This window comes from Aphelocoma coerulescens, chromosome 14 (assembly GCF_041296385.1).
Source record: "Aphelocoma coerulescens isolate FSJ_1873_10779 chromosome 14, UR_Acoe_1.0, whole genome shotgun sequence".
Taxonomy (NCBI): domain Eukaryota; kingdom Metazoa; phylum Chordata; class Aves; order Passeriformes; family Corvidae; genus Aphelocoma; species Aphelocoma coerulescens.
The window spans coordinates 9,112,501-9,135,894 of NC_091028.1; the positions used below are offsets into that span (position 1 = coordinate 9,112,501).

The following is a 23,394-nucleotide window of genomic DNA, read 5'->3' on the forward strand; positions in this document are numbered from 1 at the left end:
GAGGAGAGAGCTGGGCTGGACAGGGACAGTTTAGTTTGGATGAGATGAAGGCTGTTGGTGTTACTGGGAGCAACTGGAGATTTTTTTAAGCAGTATTCCTTTTAGAATGACAATCTGTCCTGATTTCAAATGGAAAATATTCTTTGTTGCTGCTTCTTCCATTTTAAGCTTTTCCAAAGAGAGACAAAAAGATGCTTAAAATGTAGAGTTGACACATCAATTGTGTAATTACTGATCAGGGCTTTGGCACGAGAAACTCACTTGGAAGTTCATCATAAATTTTTCTCTGAGTTAATTACTACTTGAGTCTAAATTACTTCTTAAGGACTTCTTTGAACATAGATTAGACTTGAATATCTTTTAAACGATGCAGCACACTTAGTACCACGTGTGGCATGGAGTAATTGCTCCAGGTGTGCTGCAGAGTGGAGGCACATCCTGAGACTCCTGATCTCTATTTCCAGGTTATATGAGCATCAAGTCCTTTATGGTTTTGGGAAAGGTGTTTTCTTTGGCTGGGAAAAATGCTCTGCCTTCAACACACCAAATTTCCAGTTGGGTTTCTGGCTGGAGTTTGGAAGAGAGGCTCTTCTGAGGTCTGGTGATGGAAGTGTGACAAAACAAGGTTGAACGAAGGCTGAAAATGTTTTTTTTTCTTTCCCTAGGGATCTTTCCAATAACAGGATCAGTGGTTTAGATGTTGAGCTATTCAGAAGCCTGACTTCTCTGGCGAAGCTGTAAGTACATGCTGTGCCCCCCAGTCCCCCCAGTGCCCCCAGCATGTCTGAGCTGGGCCCTGGCTCATGTTGCACTGCTTTGCCTCGTTCTTGCTTTACCTCATTTCCCGAGCCCCACATGGTCCTGTCTGTGGGCTCCTTCCTCGAGGCCTTTAGCTGCTCAGTCTGGTGATTTGGGAATTATTGGCATTTGGAATTGGGCAGGATTTGACCCTCTGTACTGCTGGATGGAGAGGAGCTCAAGGTCAGAGAATGAGAATTATTCTAAAATGTGTATTGGTACTGGAAGGGACCTTAAAGCCCATTCAGTGCCACTGCCTGCCGTGGGCAGGGACACCTTCCACCATCCCAGGCTGCTCAGAGCCCCGTCCAGCCTGGCCTTGGACAGTCCCAGGGATGGAGCAGCCACAGCTTCTCTGGGCAACCTGTGCCAGGGCCTCAGCGCCCTCACAGGGAAAAGCTGCAGTGACAAGGAAGTCGCTTCTAACATGATGAACTTTTCTCTCTTTTACAGAGATATAAGCCACAACCAGATTTCTACATTAGAAGATGGAATATTTGATAATTTATTTAATTTAAGTGAAATGTAAGTTCATCGTCTTTGTTTCCCAGTTCTTTATGTAGACCTTTCCTTGAAACATTCCTTCCTTTCGTGGTGGGGTGGGAGGCTGTGCTGACTTGGAGAGATCTTGGGCATCCAAGCAGCTGCCTTTTGGGGTGTCTCCAGTTTCTTTCTCAAGCTGTGTCCTGCTCCTGGGTCCTGTTGGTGTCCTTCAGTCCTGACCTCTTCCTTATCTGTGCCTCTGTCTCCTGGATATCTCCAATCTCTGCCGCTGCCTTCTTGTCTTCCTTGCTTCTCTCCCACGCCAGCTCTGCTGAGGTTCTTGTCTCTGACCATGCTCTGGTCCTGTTTGCATGGTCACACCTTGAGACTGGAGGATCCAGTGATTCCTGCAGCATGGTAGGTCCTGACTGAGGTATTCAAGTCACTTGTCCCTAAGTGATCCAAGTGTTTAGGTTTTGTTTTTTAATTGAAGTCTTTTGATGTTACGGGGAAGCCACACATTTCTGGAAGAGATCCATGAAGTCACAGCACAAATGGCAGTTCTGCCTCTGGACGAGCCAAAGGATTAACCCCATGCAAACCTTCTTGGCAAGCGAGAGAAAAACTCAGCCCTACATTCTCCCTGAGGACAGGACACAAAGAGCATTCTCAGCTTTGCAGTTTGGCTCACAAGTGGCTCTGGATAGAGATACAAAGGCCCTGTGGGCTGTGTCCCAGGGAGCCTGTCCCTGCTTGGCCTGGTGCTTTCAGCCCCAAAGTCAGGGCTCAGCCCTGCAAACACCCAGCCCTGCTGGCATCAGCTCCACACACAGCTCCAGCTCTGTCCTGCTCACAGCTGAGTGCCAAAGGCTGTAATTTGGATCAAGCTTAGCTGCAATTAAAGTTTCCATCTTTTCGTTGAACTGCCACATGGAAAGATTATCATTGACTTTGCATTTCTTTTTTTGACAGATCAATTTTATTCTCTTAGCTGTTTTTTAATGGAGCTGTAAATAGTCTCCTGAGCAGGAAAGGCTGCCCTCATACCCAGGGGCTCTTGCATGACAGGTTATTTTAGATATATGATTGTGTCTGTCATTTGCTTCTAATTGCAACAATTATTTGTAGAGTTAAAAAAGTACTTGGAGTACTTGCCTAATTCTAGCCTCTAGAAAAATCACGTTAATTATTGCTTGATTCCCTATTCGTTAACTCCCCTCCCAGTTATTCCAAAGCCTTTCAGTGGAGTGGCACAGATGGGAACAGGGAGGGCTCGGCACACTGCAGTAATTAAGGCTTAGCACATGTCACATTAATCCCTAACTTGTTCTGATCTCCCTCTGACAGAAACTTAAGTTGGAATCCATTTGTATGTGACTGCAAACTGTCCTGGTTGCCCCGCTGGGTGGAAGACAGAAAAGTGAGAGTCCTTGAGGCGTTGGACACGAGATGTGCCCACCCCCCCGAGGTGGCAAACCTGTCCCTCTTCGATGTCGTGTTCCTCAATGCCACCTGTGGTAAGGAAAGGCTGTGGGGTGGAGGTGACTGCACAGGAGTGATGGGCCCAGGGGCAGCTGGGATCACATCGGCCTCTTCAGACCTCGAGTCACCAGTTCTAATCTAATTAAGCAGGTGTTGGTCACACAGTCTGTATGCTGGTGCCTTAAGGATCAAGTCAGTCACACCAGGGCTGAGATTAGCCCTCATCACAGACCAGGCACCACAGGACACTGGCTCCGTGACCTGCAGCCTCAGGCTTTCATTCTCCCAGGGTTTGAAAAGGCTGACTTCAAGCACTGAAACCTCATGGGAGGTGATGGCACCTGAGGACATGCTGAGTTGGGTCTTTGCAGGTGACAGAGCTCCATGCTGGGAGTGTTGAATGAACACTGCCCTGATCTACAGCTACCTGCTCCAGGGGCATTTTTCTGACTGCTTGGCCAGGAGAAATGTCAGGCAGTGATTCACTGGAAAAGGGAGAGCCCTAAGAAAGCTAATCCTGCCTAGATGTTCGGTTATCCCGGAATAAGAGAGAGGGAGGGAGAGTAAGGGCTCCCTATGGCAGGCAACAGGCATCTCCTTTAATTTGGGAGCTGTGTGACAGAAGGATTCAGGGATGAGGGACCCAGAGCTGTGTGACAGGAGCATGCAGGGATTAGGCTGAGGGACCCAGAGCTGGCAGGGGGGGGGCAGCTGAGCTGCTTGGTGAGGCACAGTGCTCCCCAGGACCAAAATCCGGGTGGTGGTTGTTCCTCTTCCCCCAGCAAAGCTACCCCAGCTTGCAGCATCTTGCAGGAATTGTCAAAGGGAAAAACACTTGCCACTGTTACTGCTCTTGATAATCAGTTGTTGCCTCTTGAACTACTTAAAGCCAGTGTGGAAACAATCATGTGAGGCTGCCTTCTGGGTAATTCAGTGTAATGTGAGTAGGCTGGGACAGCCTGCCAGCTCCTGACAGTTCTTAGTGACCGGCAGGGGATGAAGAATGACCAGGCTGGTGGTAGAAAACAGAGCAGTTCCCATGCCGTGCTCCTCTCCAGGGGCTGTTCTTAGGAGAAGTGGCTCAGTGTTTGCCGGAAGGCTGTGGAGGAAGCTGGACAGTTGGATGGGTTTGATCTGGGAAGATCGCACGAGACTGGAGCTGTTGAGATGTTTGGGGGAGATGTTGTAGCAACCAGCAGCAACAGCGGAGCAAACGTGGCCAGGCCGCGTGGGCAGAGGCCGAGGGAGAGGCCCTGCCTGGGTGTTTGTGGCAGGGAAACGTCCCACCCCGTGCAAGCCAGAGAGGGGGGATGACACTCAGGGGAATGAGCTGTTCCTCTGGGCCTGGGGCTGTCGTGGCTCTGTGTCCATGCACGTGTGTGTCCCTGTTCCCTGTCGCCAGCACGTGCTGTTCCCGTGGGCATCCCTGCACCCCCTCGGGTGCAGCTGGGCCTGGCGTTGCCCTCCTCTCCAGCACCATGTTTTCCTGCAAGGAGGGAAGCTCTTGGCTCTCCCCATGGAGCAAGGTGCCTCAGGGAGTAGGCCTGGTGGAGAGTCTGTCAGTATCTCCCCTGTGTCCCCAGTGTGCCACTGCCCAAGCATGTTTGGTTTTGGATTTGTTGCTGGAGGTCCCAGGCAGCACATGGTGAAACATTCTGCACCAGACCAAGCCAGGGTATCAGCAAAGGACACCCTTTTGTCATGGTCTCACTGTGGGCTCCTCTGAGTGTCAGACTCGGCAGCTCCATGTCCCATGGGAGTGTCGGGCTCTCCAAAGCCCTGTTTTATTTACTGAGTGATGCTGCTCCATAAATCTGTGTGACTGGCTTGTTATTTCTGTCATCACTAATTAGCATAAAGAGTTTGGAAACTGTTGCTGGGGGATTAAAGACTTCCCAGGCAAGTCTCAAAAAGGAAATGCTCAGACTAGGAGCTGCGCAGGGGAATTCCATTTCTAGGAGTGTGGGGTCGTTCTCTTGGAGGGTCTCACCAGTCCGTGGCATCCCAGTGTCTGTTTTGCAAGAGGATCTTCTGTTCTGTCCTGCAGGAGCTCAGTACATCACGTGTCTGACAGGCAACCACACCGAAGAAGCTGAGCTTGTCATCCTCTTCACGTCTGTCCACTCCGGGAACCTCACCGAGGAAACCTGCAGTGCCCTCTGTTACTCTCAAGACCAGGAGTATGGAGGTTTCGGCTCCCAGGGGCAGTGTTTGTGTGGAACTGCCCATGAGACAAACTCTTCCTCCGGCTGTTTGCCATTTTGCACTGAGCATTTCTCTGGGCAGGGCTGTGGTGGCCCCTCATTTGTCCCCTCGCCCTTCCAGGCACAGCTGCCTGTGTCTTTCACAGGACTCCAGCCCCGGTACAGCCTGCACCAGCCCGTGCTCTTCAATGTCAGTATTCCCATTGCTGTCAGCACTTTACTGTGGGAATTTGGGGACCAGACAGAGGTTCTCAACACCACTGGACACACAGCTGTGCACACCTATGCCTTACCCGGGCAGTACAATGTCACTGCCACCATCCTTGTGGGCTCCAGGATCCTATATGAGCAGGCAGAAATTGAGGTGGTAGCTTCACCCCAACAGCTGGAACTGCAATGTCCTTCCTTGGTCATGACAAACGAGAGCCTGGACATCCGGATCCGCAATAGGGGCGGCACCGGGCTCGCGGTGCTGTATGGGATCACTGCGGAGACTGGAGAGCTGGGCAGGGGTGAGCAGGGCTGGCTTGGGGTGCTGGGATGGCTGGCACTGGGTCCTGGGCCTCCCCTTGGCCTCCCCTCCCAGTGAGGGGTGAGGGATGACTCCTCTGGGCACTCCTTGCTCCTTGGCTGAGCAGTGTTTGGTGCTTTAACAGCAATGGGGTTTGTTGCTTCAGGCCTGGGACATTCCTGGAGCCTCTCTGCCCAGATTGGGTTGGGATGTGTTGCCCATAGAGAGGACATCACTCCTCTGTTCTTTCTGCAGCAGTTCACCCCATGTGCCCCGCTGAGGGCTTGGTTTTCCCGGGAAATAACCACTGCTACCAGCTAGTGGTGGAGAAGGCAGAGTGGCTGGAGGCACAGCGGCACTGCCAGGAGCTTGGAAATGGGGACCTGGCTTTTGTCAGCAGCCCCGACATCCAGAGCTTCCTGGTTGCTCATGTCATCAGGTGAGTGAGGAGGGGAAGGATTGGGATCACCTAGGGACAGATTTTGGGTTCCTGAGGGCATGTCTGCAGAGGGGTCTGCAGGGAGGGTCCCGCTGTGCATGGGCTGAGTATGAGGACATGATGGAAGTGAGGCTGCTGAACAAGGAGGAGGAACGAGCAGAGCTTGAGCCCTTGCTGGACTTGGCTTCTTTCCTTAAAGGCTGTGGAGGGAAGAAGAGGAATGGGGCAGGATGGTTGGAAATCACAGCTGGGAACTGAGAGATTCGTGGGCTTCTTGTACCCTGTGTTTGTGTTTGTGGATGCCTCTGAAATGTCGTGAAAAGGGATCTTGTGCCCTTAGACATGGCTGCAGCCCAAAGCCCAGACCTTTCCCCTTCCTGTCTCTCATCCTGGGAAACATCAGTGCTCCTCTCCAGCAGCATCTGCTCCACCTCAGGACTGGGCTTTATAAACAGAGAGTGCTGCAAGTGTCAGCCTTTGATTAAATCCGCCCCTCTGAGTACCCTTTCTCTAGCCAGTCATTCTGGGGGAGGGAGGACAACCAGGAGAGCTCTCAGGGCCTGACAGCCCTCTCAGCACTCCCAGCTGCAGCTGTGGGAGATGGGCTCTTCACAAACACGTCCCAGAAAGCACATGGAAGGGAACAGCTGCGTGTGACATCAGCTTTGAATGCTCCCGCTCAAGGGCTGACAGCCCCTTCTTGTATCCATGCCCTGTTCCCTTCACACAGGGCTGGATGCTGAGATTGCAAACATGTGGTCCCTGCTCTGGGGAAGGGAGGCTGTCCTTCTCCACGGGTTAGGAGCTGGTCACTGGGTGCTGGGATGTGGCAGGAATTGCGTGTGGAGCTGCTGGACTGCAGCACACAGAAATCATGAGACCTTGGAGGGAACAGGGCTGTTCCCCAGCTGCTGCCCCACGGCGCTCTCCTCCCCAGCCCCCTCTAGTCCATATATTTATTTTATTAATCCATGCAGATAAACATGAAGGAGGCAGCTCCACAATGCGATTTCCCTGGTGATGAAAAGGCCAATGGGCTGAGCTGCAGGATTTTGGAACATGCAGCTTCCATAGTTTCTTATGGGAAGATGACAGAAGCAGGAAGCTGTTTCCCATTAGGGCACTGAGCAGCTCTCCTCTCCTTTGCTCCTGACATGGGATGGCCTCCCCAGGAGCAGCATGTGCTGAGCTGGTCCCTCCGGGCCTGCAGAAGCAGAGGATGGGACCGTCCAGGGGACCCCACTATTTTTTTTCCCCTCTGCCCTTCCAAGCCTCCCCAGGCTTGTTCTGCTCCTCCTGCCCCAGCAAGGCAGCTCAGTCCTTCCTCAGAGGTAGAGGAGAGCTCACATCTTGCTTCAAAAGAGGGTGTTCAGAGTCCTCCTGTTCCCCCTGCAATGGAATGTGCTGGGCAGTGGGGCAGGGTGGGAGCCAGGCAGACGCTTGTCTTTTAGTTATTCCTTCCTTTCTTACATTTTTTTTTTTCTGATGACTTGCAGTTAGATCATAGCTGGAATTAGAAAAGGAAAATCTCCACTGAGTTTTCCTGATGGCAGCAGGCAGGCGGTTTCCTACCCTGCTCTCCCTAATTCCCTGCCAGTGGTTCAGGAGCAGAACACAGCCCTTATTTATTTTTTAATCTCATTTGCAGTGAAAACTACTGATTCACGGAACAAGTTATTTTTGTCATCATTTTTCAGCATGACCTCATGAATCATTTCATCTGGCGTGAGCCTGGGGGTGGAGAGGCACCACTTATCACCAGTTATCTCCCCAGTCTGCTTTGCAGAGCCGTGGTACCACCCTGGGAGCACGCTGGGGCAGGCAAGGGCATGGCAGGATTGATTTCCACCTGCAGGAGGGAGCGTGGAGAAGGAGCTGAGAGCTTGGAAGGGTGCAGGATGTTAATACGGAGAAGTTAATAGAAGTTAATATGGAACAAATGCCTCCCTTTCTGCTGGGTGCGATTAGAAACAGTTCTCCAGAACTGTGAGACTTCTCAGCACTTTCCACCAGGATCTCTGTGGGGATTCAGCCAGTTTCCAAATGGGGCAGGGACATTCTATCTCCTAAAAGGAGCCTGGCAGTTTCTTGGGGGGGGGGGGGGGGGGGTTCAGCTGCCTGCAGTGCTTCAGCCTCTGCTTGTCCCCTCTGGCTGCTGCCTTTCCATGGGGGCTGAGGAGCTGATCAGCTCCAGGAGCTGCATCCAGGAGAGCAGGAGCTCCCAGACCTGGCACTGTTGAGCTTTGATCCTGCACTGGTGCCAGTCCCACCTGCAGCGGAGCATTGACTGGTGGTAAATCCCACAGGTCTGCACAGAAAAAGCACACATTTTCTAAGGAATTCAGCTTTACCAGACAGTTCTGTGTGACCAGATCATTTCTCTTGGGTCATGACTCAAAACAGGCTTGGCAGAGTCTGGGAGGGTCATTTCAACTGCAGTGTGGGCAGCTCAGGGTAACAGAGTGCTCTGCTGGGAGCGGGGTAAGGCTCAAGTCAGCCTGCTGGTCACAGAATCATGGAATGGTTTGGGCTGGGAGGGATCTTAAAGCTCGTCCAGTTCCACCTCTTTCCATGGGTAGGGACACCTTCCACTCACTCTTCCAGGTTCTCCAAGCCCCATTTAACCTGGCCTTGGACACTCCCAGGGATGGGGCCGCCACAGCTTCTCCGGGCACCCTGTTCCAGGGCCCCCCCACCCTCACCAGGATCTTGGGACAGAGGTGGGAAGGCTGGTGCAGAGCGGTGCTGTGCTGCGGAGGGACTGTTCCTGAGGTTCTGGTGGTCGAGTGGATACTGAAACTCCTTAATAATTAAAAGGCTTCATGAAATGCAGCCCATGACACCCTGATGGAGCTGTTGTTATTATTTTTAGAGAGAACCATAGATGGCAGCTGTCCCAGCTCTTTCTAATACTCGTGATTTCCTGAAATCCCCCCTCCCCCCTCTTATTTTTTTTTTTTTTTGCAGGAGCCTCGATGTCTGGATTGGATTCAATGATTTTGCAAGCTCTGGAGCGCAGCAGAGAGGGGAAGGATTTAATCTGGAGAGCTGTCAGAACTGGCTGCCAGGAGAACCCCATCCCTCCAACGCTGACCACTGCGTGCGGATGGGCCCGACGGGCCAGTGCAACACGGACCTGTGCATGGCCAAGCACAGCTACGTCTGCGAGTACAAGCCACAAGGTGGGCTCTGCTTGCCCTGCTGGCACCGAGGGTGGGCTGGTGTCCCCTCACTGGCACTGCCATGGAAAAAGAGGCATGCACGGAGAGGCTCATCCAGGCTATCGCCAAAAAACAAGTGTGACTTGCAACAATATTCCCAAACCCAACTTCCAGAAAGCCAACTTTAGCCCAAAAGGAAGAGTTTGGCTTATTCCAGTCTTTGCCATGAGAAGGAGAGAGAGGAGCAGAGGTCTAAGGCAAAGCACTGGAAATAGCTTTTCCCTCTTATTTGAGCAGTCTTGGCTGCTGCCAGGATCTGAGGCCGTGGTGCTGCCTTGGTGGCCCAGTATCCTTCATTGTGTAGGTGGCTCAAAAGATGATGAAGTGAGGTGTGATGTGGTGTGTGCTGTCCGGGTTTATGGTTATGCAGCTTCCCAAACCTTCCACACCGGTGTAGGGAGTAAGAAAAAGAAGTAGAATGGACGTGAAACAGGGCAGAAGATTAAGGGAAGAAGGAAAAGCCATGGCCAGAGAGGCCACTGGCCTGGTTGGGGGGCAGCAGCCCAGTCCCCAGAGAGCCACAAGTGTTTGCCACTGCTGGAAACCAGCTGGTCACGGCCACATTTCCCACAAAGTCCAGGGGCACAGGGAGGATGAGGAATGCTCAGAAATTCCTTGTGCTCAGAAATTCCAAGCAAATCATTAGTTGTTGGAAGGTTGCACAGTTCCTAGAAGTCAAAATTGCTGAACGTTGCAAATGAAAATGTTATTTGTGCTGGATGAGAAAGAAATCGAGACACCTATAAGGAGAAGGAAGGTACAGGATTATAGAGCTGCTCCTCCAGTACAGCTGGACAGACTCCTGGGCGGTCCAAGCCCTGCTGCAGTTTCACAGGGTGGAGGGAATGGCCTCAGGCCTTGTTGAGTCTCATGGGCTTTGTTCAAATATTTCCTTTGTAAACAGGAGTTCTCCTAAATGCCGAAAACTTCTTTGAGGGAGCCGCTGTGTTCGCCACACATGAGGCCGTGAGGAACGTGAGCGAAGCTGTGCCGGCAGCTCCATGGCAGACTGAGGAGGTGAGAGGGATTTTCTCATCCTGCTGCTGCCCAGGGATCCCTGGGGACATGGGCAGGTGAGAGCTGTGTGTGTTTTGCAGGTGCTGGAGTTCCCGGAGCTGGTGTTCAGGCACCAGGGATTTCTCACTGCCCTGGAGTTTGTGACACAGGAGCTGCACCAGCCTGTCCAAGTGAGGTTCCAGCTGCACAGACCGATGGATGGAGAAGGTGAGGCTTCTCCTCAACACTTGTGGGATTGTTGGAGGTGACACCATCAAACTGGGTCTGGCCTTGTGGCCCCTCTGGTCCTCTGACCCTTGAACACTCAGAGATTTGGTTCTGTTTTTTGAGATTAAAGTGCAGGATCAACAAGTAGGGTTGGAAAGCCTTGGAGAAGTGGTTACCCTGGAGAAAATAATAGAGGGAGAAATGTCTCTAAATGCATGAGGAAAATGTGAGTGTAAGGACCATGTGTAGAGGCTCATTAATCTTCTGAGCTGTACTTTTTACTTTGTGAAAACTCATGTCAAATGGGAATGTGTTCTGGTCCATCTGGCCCTGCGGGTTAACAAGGAAGAACATTTTCCTGAGCCCATTCTTCTTGATGGATGAGATAATCTAAAAAGCCTTTTACTCCTTGTACAACAGCCCAACAGTCACAGTTTTGGCAACAATTAATTCTGCAGCAGAATGTTTGTTGTAGCGGTAGGGTTGGCTGGTTACAAAAGGATCTTTTTTGACACTGACAAGCTGATACTTTGACATGGAAACATTAACTTCAGAAAAGTTGCTTAATGTGTTTTCAATGTCAAGGCCAGCTCTTGCTTTCACTTGGACTTGCTTTTGCTGGAGCACAGATCCTTTTAGAGTGCAAATTGGTACATTCTCACTGGAAAAGAGACAGCTTTGGCTTTAATGATCTTGGTGGATTTTTCCAGTAAAACTGGACCCTTACATAGCACCAGGATGTGCTGCAGTTGCAGCTTTTACTAAGAGTGGAGCCATCATCAAAGTGGAAAAAATGGTGAATTGGGAGCAAAGAAGTGCATTAATAGTGTTACTCATCAGAGTGGTGATCACTGATTTCTCTTTCACTACTTCCAGACTACCAGGAGGAAAACAATGCTACAGAACCATTCCCCAGCACGCAGGATGACGGGAACTGGACCCTGCTGGAATGTCCTCCTGGTTTCCAGTGGTGTCCTTTGACGAATTTGTGCTCATCCCACAACAACTGCTGCAATGGGACCGAGTGTGCCAACAGTTCCCTTGGCAGCAGCCCTGCTCCTGGGTCCCTGCAGCCCAACGACAGCCAGCCCAGCTATGAACTCCTCAAGGAATTCTTCTTTACAGTACCAGCTGGCCCCTCTTCCCAGTATCAGGTCAGTGTTTACTGCTGTAACCAGTGAGTAAGTGGGGCAGTTTTCTCCTGAGGGCTTTGGGTAAGTTTGGGTTGTTCCCATTTGGCAGATGGAGCCACTGAAGTCCATTGGAATGTGCCCAGTGTCACATGGGCCATGGTTTCCCTGTAGTCCCCTGTGCCAAGCACAGTTGGTCAGAAGGGTCAAAAGCAGGTGGCACAGATTGCCCAGAGAAGCTGTGGCTGCCCCTGGATCCCTGGAAGTGTCCAAGGCCAGGTTGGGCAGGGCTTAGAGCAAGCTGGGATAGTGGAAGTTGTTTCTGCCCATGGCCAGGGATGGAACAGGATGGGCTTTAAGCTCCTTTCCCACCCAAACCCTCCCATGATTCCATGAAAAGGCTGTGCAGATTCCATGGGCTGTTCCTGTGGCATTAACACAGTGGAGATGGAGCATAAAGCTGATTTCTGTGTTGGCACATTTGATTCAGAGAGGCCAAGGAGGGTGGAGTGCTGAGAAGTCTCCCCGTGCTGTGTTGGGATCTGCACCATTTCTGTTGGTTCCCACCTGGCAGGAAATCCAGCATTTTGCCTGGGCAGAAGTTGGGGGTGAATGCTCTTAACGTGAGGCATTAATCCAAGAATGTCTCCTCTCTCTGCAGGTCACATTCCGAAAAGAAAACATCTTTGTCAGGGCCGGGGATGTTTTCAGTATCCAGCACAATGCAAGCTCGGGGTCGTTCCTCCAGTGCCACCCCAGTGCCACCTCCATGTACAGAAGGAACTCCTCCGAGTGGGCACCGAGCCTGTCCGACGGCTCCGTGGATCCCCCCAGGACAAACAGCACCGTGTGCTCTGTCTGGGTGCGCTACGCCGAGGAGCAGCTGGTGCCAGTGCTCAGCCCCCACAACGCAGGGCTGGAGCACCCCGGTCACTACACGGTCCGAGCCAGCGTGGACAACGGGGTCTTCAGTGCCAACCTCTCCTGCAGCTTCCGGGTGGCCTCCCGGGTGTCCGGCCTGCGCGTCATCCACCCCGCCCCCCAGGGCTCCAGGGTGTACCTGCCCACCAACCACACCACGCTCGTGGTCAAGCTGTCCTCGGGGGTCAACGCCACTGCCGGCTGGCTGGGGGACAACCGCACCGTGCCCTTTGTGGCGACCTGCCCGGCGGCCGTGGCCCTGCTGTGTGCCAGGGAGACCAACGACACCTGGTTTGCTGTGGTGCAGCTGGGCGGCCTCGGGGAGGGCATCAGCACCCACGTGCTCGTTGCGGAGAACGCGGTGAGCTCCCAGAACATCACGGTCACGGTGAAGGTGGAGGAGCCCATCCGCGGGCTGAGGGCCACCCCCGACCCCGAGAGCAGAGTGCTGGTGAACACACGGGTGGTGAGTGTTTGCTGCTGCTCTGAACCCATCCCTCGTGGGTTTGGCCCTCACCTATAGCTGTCAGGGGTGTGTTTGGCTCGGGGGCGGTGGGGTAGGGGAGCACTGCTTGCTGCTAAGCTGCCAGGCCGTGCTGCCCGCGCTGCTGCAGACACAGCATGTGGCACCAGCGCTGGTGCTCTCCAGCAGGAAGGCAGCTCAGCTGCACGTCCCCTTGGACCCCCCGAGGTAAGACAGCGCCTCCTGCAAGAGAATACTGTCTGTCCAGTTCCCCGGGACACCAGGGGTGTTAGGAAAGGCCAGTATTTACCTTGTTTTGCCTTGTTGAAGTAGTCATTCCTTGAGGTGTTTAGATTTGCTCTGCTAAATCCTTACATCAGCTGGCTGAAGCTGAAAAAAGGTTTCACCCCTCCAAGTCTTGGAGTTCCTCTGGTGTTTGCAGTCTTGTTTTCGCCAGTCCCCCATCCCCAGAGCTACAGCCCTGGGAAGCTGCTCAGTAACTGCCCCAAATGCTCTGTACAAGCTCTGGCTGCTTCTGGCAGATCCTGTGCCTGCACCTCTCAGTCTCACCCTTCCTGCTGCCACAGGCTGCTCAGGAGGCACTGCTGGAGTGAGGGACCTGCCCTGTCCAACCCCTTCAGCCTTTGGGTCAGGCACCATCCCTGGACGAGGGTCAGAGGCTCAGCTTACAGGTGTAGCTAAAGCCAGGCTGTTTCTGCAGAGATTTCAGAAGGTTTTTTAGTTAGCAAGAGAGACCTGATCACAGGAGTGGAGTGCTGGGCTGTGGGAGCAGGGAGCGTGGGGTCTGCTCCCAGCTCTGCTGGGGATTTATGGAGTCAGGGTCTGCATTTCTCCATCAGCAGCAGAGCCACAGATGATCTGTCACCTCTCTGCCATGCTCTGAGGGCACTGCAGGTGTGGGGGCCTCCCAGTCTGGCTCTGCTTCCTCTCCAGTTTAGCTGGAGATGTCCTGGGAAGTGCTGGGAATGCTTTTCTCTTGCACTAGTGTGAAATGTTCTCGTGCCTTTCAGAGCTACATCCCTGTGATGGAGGCTGGGTCAGATGTGACTTTCCGATGGACAGTAGATGATAAGCCATCTTTCACTTTTTACAATGTTGTCTTCAACGTTATCTACCAAAGCCCAGCTGTGTACAAGCTTTCGGTAAGCCAAGGCCTTTCCCATGATACCATTTCACCCCTGGGTTTCCATCTCATCCCACAAACTCCTCAGGAAAAGCAGCAGGGAGAGAAGGCAGAGATGAGTTGAGGTTTTCACCATAGCTTGTCTGCTATTTCTCACTGAGCTGCTCCTGCAAATGCAAATAGTTTCTTCCACTCTTACATTACTTCGCTGTGTTCCTCCTCTTTGCTTTCTCCTCTTTTCTCCAAGTTCCCCTTTCTGTTCATGGAGTGTCTGTGTTTCCCCCTCCTCCCTAGCAGGAATTAACAGGGAGCCCCTGCCCTGGCAGACAGGAGATCTGGATGCAGAACCTGGCAGAGGCAGGATGCATCATAAGACTTCCATAGGCAGGGCAAAGCTTCTCCCACGAGCTCCTGTGTTCTCTGTCCTGTTCTCTTTCTCCTGATGCAGACTGGAATGCTGGGTTTTGCCATGACCCCAGAAGGATGGAGCAGAGTCTGGGCCAAGGGAGGTGTCTCTTGTGGACCAGGAATATCTCTGGCCAGAACATCTTTGTGTGTCATACCCTGCAGAGTTTGCTCTGGTCCAAGGTGCTGGATCTGCTCTCAGGGTGACTCGGCTTCCTGAGCAGACACCAGCCCAGTCCCAAGGCCACGCTCGCACTAATTTGCTTGGTGCAGCACTAATTTGCTGGGTGAAGCACTGTGCTGAGGGCCTGGGCTGCTTTCACTTACAGAGCTGCCAAGGTGCCGTTAGCCTGGGGGGCTCTGGGTTTGGTGCAGCAGATCCACAGAAGCCTAGACACGAGCTTCTCTTACCTGCTGGGGTGGGAGGTCTGTTCCAGTGGGTCTGAAGGATCCCTCTGCCAGCAGCTCAGCTCTCCTGCAGGTGAGAAGGTGAAGATGCTTTGTCAGTGTTACATGCCTAGAAAATCTTGAGGGTTCTGCTCTACTTCTCTCATGTCTCTTCAGTCTCTTGTGTCCCTTTCCCTCCTCTGCCCAGCCTTGCTCTCCCTCTCTGTGCCCACCACACCGGGATCCTGGAGCTGCACTTCGTGTGCTTGGTTTTATGAGCCTCTCCCATCCCCCGCTATGTGCTTGAAGCCACTTTTCTGCCACAGTCCTGAGGAAATCGGATGGCTCTTGTCCCGTTGGGGGCAGCAGGTGCCTGTGCTCAGCAGCTGGAGCTGCAGGGCATATTGGAGCAGGCAAAGGGGCAGCTGGCAAGTTCAGAGCCAGAGGAGCTTCAGGATGAGAAGCTCCTCTCCTCATCCTCTTGCTGTAGCACCAGTCCTTCCTTGGACTGGCTGTAGTGGTGAAGATGTGGCCACTCTCTCTGCCCTGACCGGCTTACCTTCCTGGTGGTGCTTCTTCAGTCCAGAAGAGCCCCACTCAGAGGGTGATCCCCACAACAAGGGGTCCCAAACCCATTCTTTGTCCCACTGTCCTTCCCAGCTCACCGCCTCCAACCACGTCAGCAACTTCACAGTCAACTACAACGTGACGGTGGAGATGATGAACAGGATGAAGAACCTGAGCGTGGTGGGCATCCTGCCAGTGCTGCCCCAGAACAGCAGCGTGGAGCTCAGCGCCAGGGTTCACGTGGACTCGGCTGTGGAGGCTCTGTTCCTGTGAGTCCTTTGCTGCTTGCCCAAACTTAAGATCTTTCTGTGCACATCTTACCTTGCCTGCAGTTTCTCTTCCCAGGGCCAACTGGTCCATCTCAGCTGCTGTTTAGTTAATGTGAAATCCCTGTGAGTGGGGGCCAGTCACATATTTGTCGTTCAGGCTGACATCCTTTTCTTTTAAAGTGTTACAACACTGCTTTAATTTGGGTTCTTCCTCTTCTTCCCAGTGCTGTGCTCCTCTCAGCACAGCTACTGCTTTGATACTTGACATTCTGCTTCCTATGTTTTTTTTGGAAAACCCAGCCCTGACCTGAAAGACAGGCCAGGGTTCCTCTGGGATTTCCATGGTTCTCCTGTTGTGCAGTGTAACATGGTTTGCCTGTTTCTCCAGGTGGGATTTTGGAGATGGTGTCCAGGAGACATATCTGTTCAAACCTCCCTACAACAAGTCTTTCCTTGTTCCTGATCCCAATGTCCATGAGGTTGTCATTGAGCACAACGTTTCACACATCTACCAAGACCCAGGTATGCTCAACGAAGTTCTTTGGGGAAAAAGGGGCTCAGGCATTTTTGGTGTGAGGGGTGTATGAGGCACCTTCCAATAAAACCAGAGCTTGGAAGTCATTGCCTCGTTCTTGAGCAAACAGCCAGAGTGACTGGAAGTCTCCAGCAGTTGCCATCCTCTATAACTCCATTTGCTGGGGAAGTTTGGCCACTCTGTAAGGAGCAGGTCCACCACACACAGCCCCTTTTTGGGCAGTCTCAGCAGAAGGATGAGGGAGGGGCAGGCAAGCACCGGGCTGGTGGGAGGGGTGGGCAGCAGGAAGGGTCTGTTCTGTGGGTGAGCAGAAAGAAAATCTTTTCTCTCTACCTGTTGGACTGGCTCCTTTCTTGGTGTTTGATCCCCACACACACGACCTGGTGTAATTCCTGCTGGTCCTGGGCTAGAGCAGGGCAGCCCAGGGTGTGCACAGCACAGGAGCAGAGTGTCCCCTGCAGCCCCTGTCACACCCCCGACACCACCACAGCACTGAGAAGCTGTTGACAGGCATGTCCTCACACTGCCCTTGCTCTGCTCTCTCCCAATGCAGGAGAATATGCCCTGATGGTTGTTGTGTCCAACCAGTACGAGAACCTCACCCACCTGAGCCCAGTTCACGTCCACAGTTACCTGATCGATGTGAAGGTGGAGGCAGAGGAGGATGTTTTGGTTGTGGGCCGGCTGGTCACCTTCCGAGCCACTCCTCTGCCATCCCCGTATGGCGTCGTGTACACGTGGGACTTCGGGGACGGGTCCTCCCTGCTCACAGAGATCCAGCCCACCGTGACCTACAGCTACCCCCACAGAGGGGTGTACAACGTCACCGTGACTGCCAACAACACCGTGAGCAGTGTGGAGACCGTGGAGTGCTACCAGGTGTTTGAGGAGATAACAGGGCTCCGCGTTTCCGCGGACGAGGCCACAGAGCTGGGAGCAGCCGTCACCATTAACGCTTCTGTGCAGACTGGGGACAGCATCACCTGGACATTTGACATGGGGGACGGGACAGTGCTGAGGAGTCAGGTGCCAGTGGTGGAACACGTGTACATAAAGGACATCAACTGCACCGTGAACGTGACAGCTGTGAATCCTGTGAACTCTGTCTCCCAGGCGGTTCCTGTCCGGATATTTGTCCTGGAAGTACTCAGAATAGAGCCCACTTCTTGCATCCTGGAGCACCCAGATGTGCAGCTCACTGCCTACGTGACAGGGAATCCTGAGGAATACATCTTTGACTGGACTTTTGGAGATGGCTCGTCCAATGTCACAGTCAGTGGGGACCCTGTGGTGATGCACAACTTCACCCGGAGCGGGACGTTCCCGCTGTCCCTGACCCTCTCCAGCAGCTTTAACAAGGCTCACTATTTCACCAGTGTCTGTGTGGAGCCAGAGATCCTCAATGTCACCCTTCTGCCTTCCAAGCACTTTGTGAGGCTCGGGGAAGAGACCACCTTCCAGGTCAGTGCCGTGCCTCCCTACCAGTACCGCTACCGCTGGAATTTCGGCAACAATGAATCCACCAGGTCAAGTGGGACTGAAGTGACCTACACCTACAAGAACACAGGGGTCTTCCTAGTCACGGTGACTGTCTCCAACAATGTCTCTTTCAACAATGACACAGCATTTGTGGAGGTCCAGGAGCCAGTTGGGGTAGCAAAGATTGAATATAACGGGACAGATGTTCTGGAGGTGAACCAGATCTACTTGTTCTCTGCCAGCATGAATGGAACCAAAGTGAATTACTGCTGGGACTTTGGGGATGGCACTGTCCAGCCTGGGCAAGTGGCCACCCACTCCTACAACAGCACAGGCCACTACAGCATTACAGTGATGGGGCAGAACGATGTGAGCTCCAACGAGACTGCCATCGACATCACCGTGAAACGGCGTCTCTTTGGCCTGACCGTCAATGCCAGCAGGACAGTGGTGCCATTGAATGGGTCCGTGAGCTTTGTAGCCACGCTGGTGGCTGGCACAGCCATCCGCTACTCTTGGATCCTCTGCGATCGCTGCACTCCTATCCAAGGCTCCTCCACCATTTCCTACACCTTCCGCTCCGTGGGCACATTCAACGTCATTGTGACGGCAGAGAACAAGATCAGCTCGCTGCAGGACAGCATCTACGTCTACGTCCTGGAGCAGATTGAGGGCCTGCAGGTGGCCAGCAGTGACCTGGTGGAGGACATGTATTTCCCAACTAACAAAACACTCCATTTGCAGGCCGTGGTGAGAGAGGGCACAAACATCTCCTACAGTTGGGTGGTCCAACGGGATGGCAGTGCTGTGCAGACCTTCACTGGGAAAACCTTCCCCTTGAGCATCCTGGAAGCTGGGAACTACACTGTCTACCTGAAGGCCACCAACATGCTGGGCTGTGCCACTGCTAACAGGACACTGGAGTTCATTGAAAGCCTTGGTGTCCTAAAGCCCTTCGCCTTCCCCAACCCAGCTGCTATTAATGCCTCTGTGAACATAAGTGCCACCATAACCAGTGGCACTGGCATCACATACGTGTGGTACCTGGAGGACGGCTCCTCTCCTGTCACCTCTGAACCCTTTATTATACACTCCTTCCAAAGCCCTGGAATGATTGAGGTCATCGTTGGAGCAGAAAACAAGCTGAATTCAACCAATGCCACAGTTTCTGTCTGTGTGGAGGAGGTCATCGAGGGGCTGAGTATAGGGACAGCAGAGCTGGACTGTAGGTATGTCTCCTCAGGCTCCACGGTGGTCTTTGAGGGGGAGCTGCAGAGGGGGACTGAAGTGACGTGGCTGTGGGAGGTGCCAAATGGCACATTGAGTGGCCAGTCCGTGGCAGTCACGTTCCCCACAGCAGGGTTGTACACGGTCCATCTGAATGCATCCAACGACATAAGCTGGGCTCTGGCCAGCAGGAACATCTCGGTGCTGGACAGGATTCAAGGTCTGGAAGTCATCGCCAGCAAGAAGGTGTTGGAGCCAGGGGAACAGGTCACGTTTGAGATCAGGATGCTGTCAGGTACCTCTGTGAGTTACCTGGTGAGCATTAGTGGGGACTACTCTGTGGTGCTCAACAGCTCCACGTACACCCATGAGTTCACCAAGAGCGGTGATTATCTGGTGACTGTGACTGTGCAGAACCAGATCAGCATTGCCCACGCCCAGGTGCTCATCTCTGTCCTGGAGCCCATCCAGGATGTCAGGCTCCTGAACTGCTGCGAGGAGGGCATTCCCACGGGCACGGAGAAGAGCTTCAGTGCCCACGTGGGAAGCGGCTCCCGCGTGTCCTTCTCCTGGCAGTTCTGCCTGTGGAAAGAGCGAGGCCGGTCCGTGGTTGCTGCATCAGGAGAGAGCGTTTCCTACACTCCAGAAGCTGCAGGTCTGCTGGAGATCCACCTCATTGCCTTCAACGACTTGGGAAGCATCAACATCACCAGAACCATCCAGGTGCAAGACCCCATAGTCCAGGTGTCCCTCAGTGCCACCAATGCCTTTGTCAACAGGACGGCCCTGTTTGAAGCCACGGTGGTGCCCAGCAGCAGGAGCGTTGAGTTCTTGTGGAGCTTTGGGGATGGCTCTTCCACTCAAACCACCAGGGTTGCAGTGGCCAACTATTCTTACCTGAGCCCCGGGGATTACCTGGTGGAGGTGAATGCCACCAATCTCATCAGCTTCTTCATAGCCCAGCTCACGGTCACCGTCAAAGTCCTGGAGTGCGAGGAGCCTGAGGTGGAGTTGGCCCTGCCACCGCAGGTGGTTATGAAGAGATCCCAGAGGAACTATCTGGAGGCACAGATTGACCTCCGAGGGTGCATCAAGTACCAGACAGAGCACCTGTGGGAGATCTACCGAGCACCCAGCTGCATGAACTTGGATGACTCCAGCAGGATCCGGCTGCCGAACGTCGACGTGAACAGGCCCCAGCTGGTTATCCCGAAGCTTGGCCTGGAGGTTGGGAACTATTGCTTCATGTTTATTGTCTCCTTTGGAGACACCCCACTGTCCAAAAGCATCTTTGCCAATGTGACTGTGATCCCGAGTAAGCTGGTCCCAATCATTGATGGGGGGTCATACCGTGTATGGTCCAACACTCAGGACTTAATCTTGGATGGGGAGAAATCCTACGACCCAAACTTGGATGACGGGGAGCAGACCCCGTTGTTTTACGAGTGGTCCTGCACATCCTCCTCCAAGGTAAGAGCAGCATTGCACAGCCAGAGTGACCATTTTGGAGCTCCAGCTCCACCGCAAACCTGTCTGGGATGAAGTGATGTCGAGAGAAGCTTTTGTGAGCATCTTTAACAGAGCTGCTCTAGAAGGGGGGTTGCAAAGGTTGAGTTCCCAGCTCGGGATGATGATACAGAAATTGGTGTGAGGAGTGGTGCAGTGCAGCGTCCCTGGGCAAGGCAGAAGGGCTGGCTCTGGAAGTGGAGGCATTGGCATTGCTGCTTCCCTGGCATTTGGCCTCTGGTTCCCAGTGTCAGTGCTGCTATTTCCATGCGCTGAGGGAGTTAAGGAGCTGCTGATGCAGTCTGGGAGCTCAGGGCTCTGGTCCCTCTCCCATTAACAGTTAAATGTCTCTAATGCCATCATGGGACAAAGTTAGACTTTGGAGAGGTCAAGTGACCACAGCTTGTGGTCACAAGCAGGTCACTGTCCTCACGTGCTGAAGTGGTCTGACCCTGCACTGATGGAAGAGCAAGGGAGAACTCCTAGCAAATCCTGATGGGAATCCACCTCAGGAGCATTTTTGATTGAATGAGGAACTGTTTTCTTTGTACAATGTCATGTTTTCTAGCCTTGTCTCAAAATAGCAAATGTGAAGTGTGTGGGGATTGGACCTGTTGGTTTAACGTGAGCTTTTTGTGTTACTTGGCAATGTTTATAAGGTATTTAATGAAGAATTAATTGCCGTAAACTACAAATTTGAAACTCAGATGAAATACAGGAGTATTCCAGCTACTGTTTACTAACCTGAAGAGTAGGATAATGTGTGTCCACACATGCCCTGTTTTTCCCACCCCAGTGGTGGCACTGCACAGCAAGGTCTGTGGGAGTGACTCTGTGTGGACCTGAATGTTTTGGCTGTGGACTAACCTGATGTGCACCCGTACCAAGGAGGGTTTGAAAGTTCTTTTCTCCTTGCAAGCAGAGCTCGGCTGCAGGGTGCTCTCTGAATTTCAGTGCCAAGGAAGGAATTGTCACAATATCCAAAGCTCTGTTAGAAGCAGATGTGGAGTACACCTTCGACCTCACCGTCAGGAAGGAGGGGATGAGTCCCGAGGCCACCAACCAAACCGTGCGTACCACACACAGCTGTCACCTTCTCTCCTTGGCACAGCCACCTCTAAGGCACAGAGTCATGGGATGGTTGGGTTGGAAGGGACCTTAAAGATCATCCAGTTCCACCCCCTGCCATGGGCAAGGACACCTTCCACTATCCCAGGTTGCTCCAAGCCCCACACAACCTGGCCTTGGGCACTTCCAGGGATCCGGGGGCAGCCACAACTTCTCTGGGCAACCTGTGCCAGGGCCTCCCCACCCTCATAGGGAAAAATTAGTCCCTTTTCCCAAGGAAGTTTTTATAGGAGAAAGGAAACTTCCTTTCCTGCTCTTCAGCAGTCCCAGCTCTTCACATGCCACAGGCTCTTCCCTCATTTTACCCAGAGAGCTTCCTAAGAGCCAGGGCTTAATTTTACTGTCAACAGTTCCTCTCTTCTCACCTTGGAAGGTTGTTTAAGGGAGGATTTTTTCAGTGCATGTTGTTTATGTCCCACGAATCCCCACGCCAAGAGCACCCTCACAGTTTATGTCAGGAACATCCATTGTGGTGCGCTTGGCAATTGGGGATGGACTCGGTGTGGAAGTGGAAACTCTCACAGCCTGGGTTTGAAACCAGAGCTGCAGGATGAAAAGAAAAAAAATGAAATTGATAGTCTTTCAAGGACATTCCGTACTATCTGGTTTCCATGCAGGAGCGCAAAACAATGCTTCCAGTGTCGCAGGAAATCTGCAAATACTGGTGGAATGAAGGGAGCTCCAGCGCGCTCCGGCGCAGTGCTGGGGAATATTTATCCCCTTTTAAGAGTCTGCCATGTTAAACAATGTCTTCATTACTGTCTTTGAATTCATAACACTCATTATGCCAGGGCAGAGGGCTCAGTCCAGTGCTGGACAAGCCCATTTCTTCAGGGATTAAAGGAATTTAGACAGAGCACAGGGGTCAGAGTTCAACTGCTGTTGTGTCTGAGCCACTGGTGCCTCTAGAACTCTGTGAGTGCTCTGCCAGGAAGGTGTGGTGGATGTCTGGAGATGTGCAGTTAGATTCCAGCTGAAAGCCTGGAACAATGTGCTGCTCCCTGGAAAAGGTGGTTCTTCCATCCCCATCTGGCAGCACAAGCAGGGTTTGCTGGGAATTCAGCACCAGGGACCAGAGGGACATTTCAGAAGTCATTTATGTTGTTAAAAAGTGTAAATAAATAAATCCAGAATGACCTAGGTCAGCCCGGTTTGGCGTTGGGTGGCTCTTGCAAACCAGTGATAGAACTGGGCAGTGTAAGAGCAGAGATGCAGCTTAAATCTCACCCGAAATCCATTGGGAATCCCTTCCTGCTGTTTCTTAGCACAGACTGGGCTGGTGCAGAGCAATTCCTCCTCGCAGCACCAGGTGCTGGGGTGTGTCCTTAGCTGTTAGATGTCTGTGTTTTGGTGTCAGACCTTCTTGATGGAGCCTCTTGCCTTCCCAGGTATTCATCAAGAGGGGAGGAGTCCCTATTGTGTCCCTGGAGTGTGTTTCCTGCAAGGCTCAGTCTGTCTACGAGGTCAGCAAGAGCTCCTACGTGTACCTGGAGGGCACCTGCCAGAACTGTCACAACGACTCCAAGCTTGGGGTAAAGTCACAAAGCTTTGCTTCACCTTTGGTGGGCTCTGGGAGAAGGGGCAGGCAGAGGGGTCAGGGTGGAAAGGGAAAGAGAAATGAAGTGCTGGACCTAAATTGCTGTAGAGACAAGGAGGGGAAGCAATTTCTGGCCACAAGCAGTGGCAGGTGGGTCTGGCTGAGTCCTTATGGGGTCATTTCTAAGCCAAAGCCATGAGTGGCCAGCCCTTTCCACACAAAAGCCACTTTTTTTTTCCTGTAAGAGATCAGTAAAGTGAAGTGGTTTTTCTCCCGGCTGGTTGGCACTTGGCCCATTATTCTGGCGTCTCAAGCAGAGGTGGTTCAGTCTCTC

At 52.8% G+C, this 23,394-nt stretch overlaps 1 protein-coding gene across 2 annotated transcripts in view; it reads left to right on the forward strand.

The window, feature by feature from the left end:
• The window catches only part of PKD1 (polycystin 1, transient receptor potential channel interacting), a 79,685-nt gene that overhangs the window by 30,993 nt on the left and 25,298 nt on the right, over nt 1–23,394 (forward strand). The window contains exons 2-17 of one of the 2 annotated variants that reach the window (XM_069030415.1): nt 666–737; nt 1,252–1,323; nt 2,629–2,798; nt 4,811–5,479; nt 5,734–5,917; nt 8,885–9,099; nt 10,043–10,155; nt 10,236–10,362; nt 11,239–11,516; nt 12,154–12,879; nt 13,908–14,039; nt 15,473–15,648; nt 16,037–16,170; nt 16,737–20,359; nt 21,318–21,464; nt 22,912–23,055. In XM_069030415.1, coding sequence (XP_068886516.1) covers nt 666–737; nt 1,252–1,323; nt 2,629–2,798; nt 4,811–5,479; nt 5,734–5,917; nt 8,885–9,099; nt 10,043–10,155; nt 10,236–10,362; nt 11,239–11,516; nt 12,154–12,879; nt 13,908–14,039; nt 15,473–15,648; nt 16,037–16,170; nt 16,737–20,359; nt 21,318–21,464; nt 22,912–23,055 — 6,982 coding nt within the window. The remainder of the gene's footprint in view (nt 1–665; nt 738–1,251; nt 1,324–2,628; nt 2,799–4,810; nt 5,480–5,733; nt 5,918–8,884; nt 9,100–10,042; nt 10,156–10,235; nt 10,363–11,238; nt 11,517–12,153; nt 12,880–13,907; nt 14,040–15,472; nt 15,649–16,036; nt 16,171–16,736; nt 20,360–21,317; nt 21,465–22,911; nt 23,056–23,394) is intronic. The other variant, XM_069030416.1, reaches the window with a different exon arrangement.